General features: G+C 37.7%; 1 protein-coding gene across 1 annotated transcript in view; it reads right to left on the bottom strand.

The window, feature by feature from the left end:
* The window catches only part of tns3.2 (tensin 3, tandem duplicate 2), a 50660-nt gene that overhangs the window by 4546 nt on the left and 43614 nt on the right, over positions 1-2500 (bottom strand). Inside the window, exons 20-21 of the mRNA XM_084065776.1 lie at positions 2297-2428; positions 431-526 (exon numbers count right to left, since the gene is read on the bottom strand). Of these exons, the coding sequence (XP_083921902.1) occupies positions 431-526; positions 2297-2428 (228 nt within the window). The remainder of the gene's footprint in view (positions 1-430; positions 527-2296; positions 2429-2500) is intronic.

Here is a 2500-nt window from a genome sequence, read left to right as displayed (position 1 = left end):
ATTTTCTTTAAGGGACCTAATACCCACAACCTGGGCAATAATCAGTTTTTCTCCCATTTACAGAACGGAGCAGGAATTGTGAGGAGATTGTGAGTGAATGAAAAATTTTTGAAACAAAAACATATGATTGAAGATGACTGACGTTAACTACATTGGAGTGCTGAAAAAAGTTGAAGCCAGCTTTTTTTTAACACGTTACACCGTGTCGGTTGTCAGTTTGTAGCTTCCTGTCGCTGGTTTCCATTTGAAATGACTAGTTACTTATTAGTAGCCTGTTGCTTTGTTAGTAGCCTGTTGCTTTGTTAGTAGCCTGTTGCCTTGTAACATTCAGTGTGAACCGAGCATGTAAGGACAAGGACAGACTTAGAGACACTGTAGGACACAATACAGGTCTTTGGACACGGTGAATGAATGAAACACGATGACTCACCAAAGTATGGCTCATTGGGACAGCCCTTCAGTCGCACGCCTTTCTGCGTGCACTCAATCAGGAAGTGTCTCACCAATTCATTGGACATGTCTCCCACTGCAGGGACACAGATAGGCACAAAATGTCACATACAATACAATACAATACAATACAATACAATACAATACAATACAATACAATACAATACAGGACAATACAATACAATACATTTATTTTCTGTCTAAAATATGGGTATATATAATGTAGATGTAACGCAGCATAGTTTTGTATGCAGTGTTTTGAACTGTGTCACTGGTGGAGAGATGCTTTGTGAGATCTGCTATTTAAGCCTATTTTCGACAATATTGACAATGTTGAAACATTTTCACCTAAAATGACATGCCCGAAATAGGGACGCCAAGGTGAAAGTGGTGAAGTCTTACACACTTATCTAAGAATTGACAAAAAGTGTTGCTCGTTGGGGGGGGGGGGGGGGGGGGGGTTTACTTTGTCCAACCCTGTGTGTTGTGTTATGAGTTTATGCACATTTGTTTGTGCCTTCAGTATATGAGCTCTTTTATTCTATGCATTCATTATTTATTTACTCTTTTACTTAGTTAATGTTTTATTATGTCTAACCATTTTATTACAAGTCTATTTACGTATGTGTATATGCAAGTTCCACCTTTTCCTATATGTTAAATGTATCCTCACATGCACAAGTGGAAATGTTTAATTATGTGTTATGTCATAGTAATTACATTGTAAAGTGAGCCTCTGCTACTGAAATGATTCTTTACAATAAAAAATGGTTTCTTGTTTTCTTGCATTAAAATGCATGGCATTTTCTCAAGCTCACAGGGAAAACTAATTTTGAATGAAAAAAATATAATTTCAAACAATAGCTGTATACATTGCAATTCGATTTGATTTACTGGTCTAGTGATGCTCATCAAAATCTGTATAAGGCTTCTTTATGTACTCAAATGCATACATTCTGATTCTGCTCTATATGCTCTACAAACAAATTGTTTAACAACATTAACTCTGTTGCCCCTATATTTTGGGCTATTTTGTTTGTTCAAAATTGCTCACATTTAATTTTCAAAAATAGCATTTTCAAGCTTGGCTATTTTCACTATTTGTTGTTCAACGAAGTATATAGGGATATAAGTGGTTAAGTGCATTCCCTGGCTTGTAGTCACAGCCTGGCAATATTGCAATTTGTCACATTCCCCTTTTGGTTTTCAATCTAGGCACTCAATCTGATTTAGATGCAGAACATCAGACGATTGCAAGGACAGAACCAGCGTTGAGAATCACTGTAAACCATTTTGGGATGCATTTCTCTCCACTTCTTACCAGTGGTGTAAAGTAACTAAGTACATTTACTCAAGTACTGTACTTAAGTACAATTTTGAGGTATTTTTTACTTTATTGGAGTATTTCCAATTTTCTGTGCTTTTATTTCTACTCCACTACATCTCAGAGGCAAATGTTGTACTTATACTCCACTGCAATTCATTGAAACGTTTAGTGACTAGTTACTTTACAGATTTTGATTATTATTACAAAACATACATTAACCACTTCAGCCCTATATACATTTCGGCCATTTGAAAATAGCCAATCTACATGCTCACAATGCGTCGCAATACGACTCATTGTGAGCTTGTAGATCTGCTATTTTCAAAAGTGTTTTATACATTTGAAAACGTGAAATGGGACATTCTGCACAATGAGTACTTTTACTTTTGGTACTTGATGTACATTTTGATGCCAATACTTTTGTACTTTTACTCAAGTACATTTTGAATTCCGGACTTTTACTTGTAACAAGTTTTTCCACCACTGATTTCTCTCGACTTCTTACAGTGCAGAACCTACCCTTCTTACTCTGCTGCAGGACAGACGGAGGAGGCGTGGCTACCTTCATGGCCAATCCATAGGCTCCACGGAACGAGTGACTGTCTCTGACGACGAAGGATCCCGGCTCTTTGTCCTTAAGCACCGCGATGGCTGCAGGGCGACAGAAGGGCGACAAGGAAAGGGAGGTTAGGCCAAGTCGGAGCCGTCGGGTTTCACACAATA

Source organism: Gymnoscopelus microlampas (genome assembly GCF_963454915.1).
Source record: "Gymnoscopelus microlampas genome assembly, chromosome: 9".
NCBI lineage: Eukaryota > Metazoa > Chordata > Actinopteri > Myctophiformes > Myctophidae > Gymnoscopelus > Gymnoscopelus microlampas.
The sequence above is the reverse complement of the archived record's forward strand: the minus strand, read 5'-3'. Positions and strand labels throughout refer to the sequence as shown.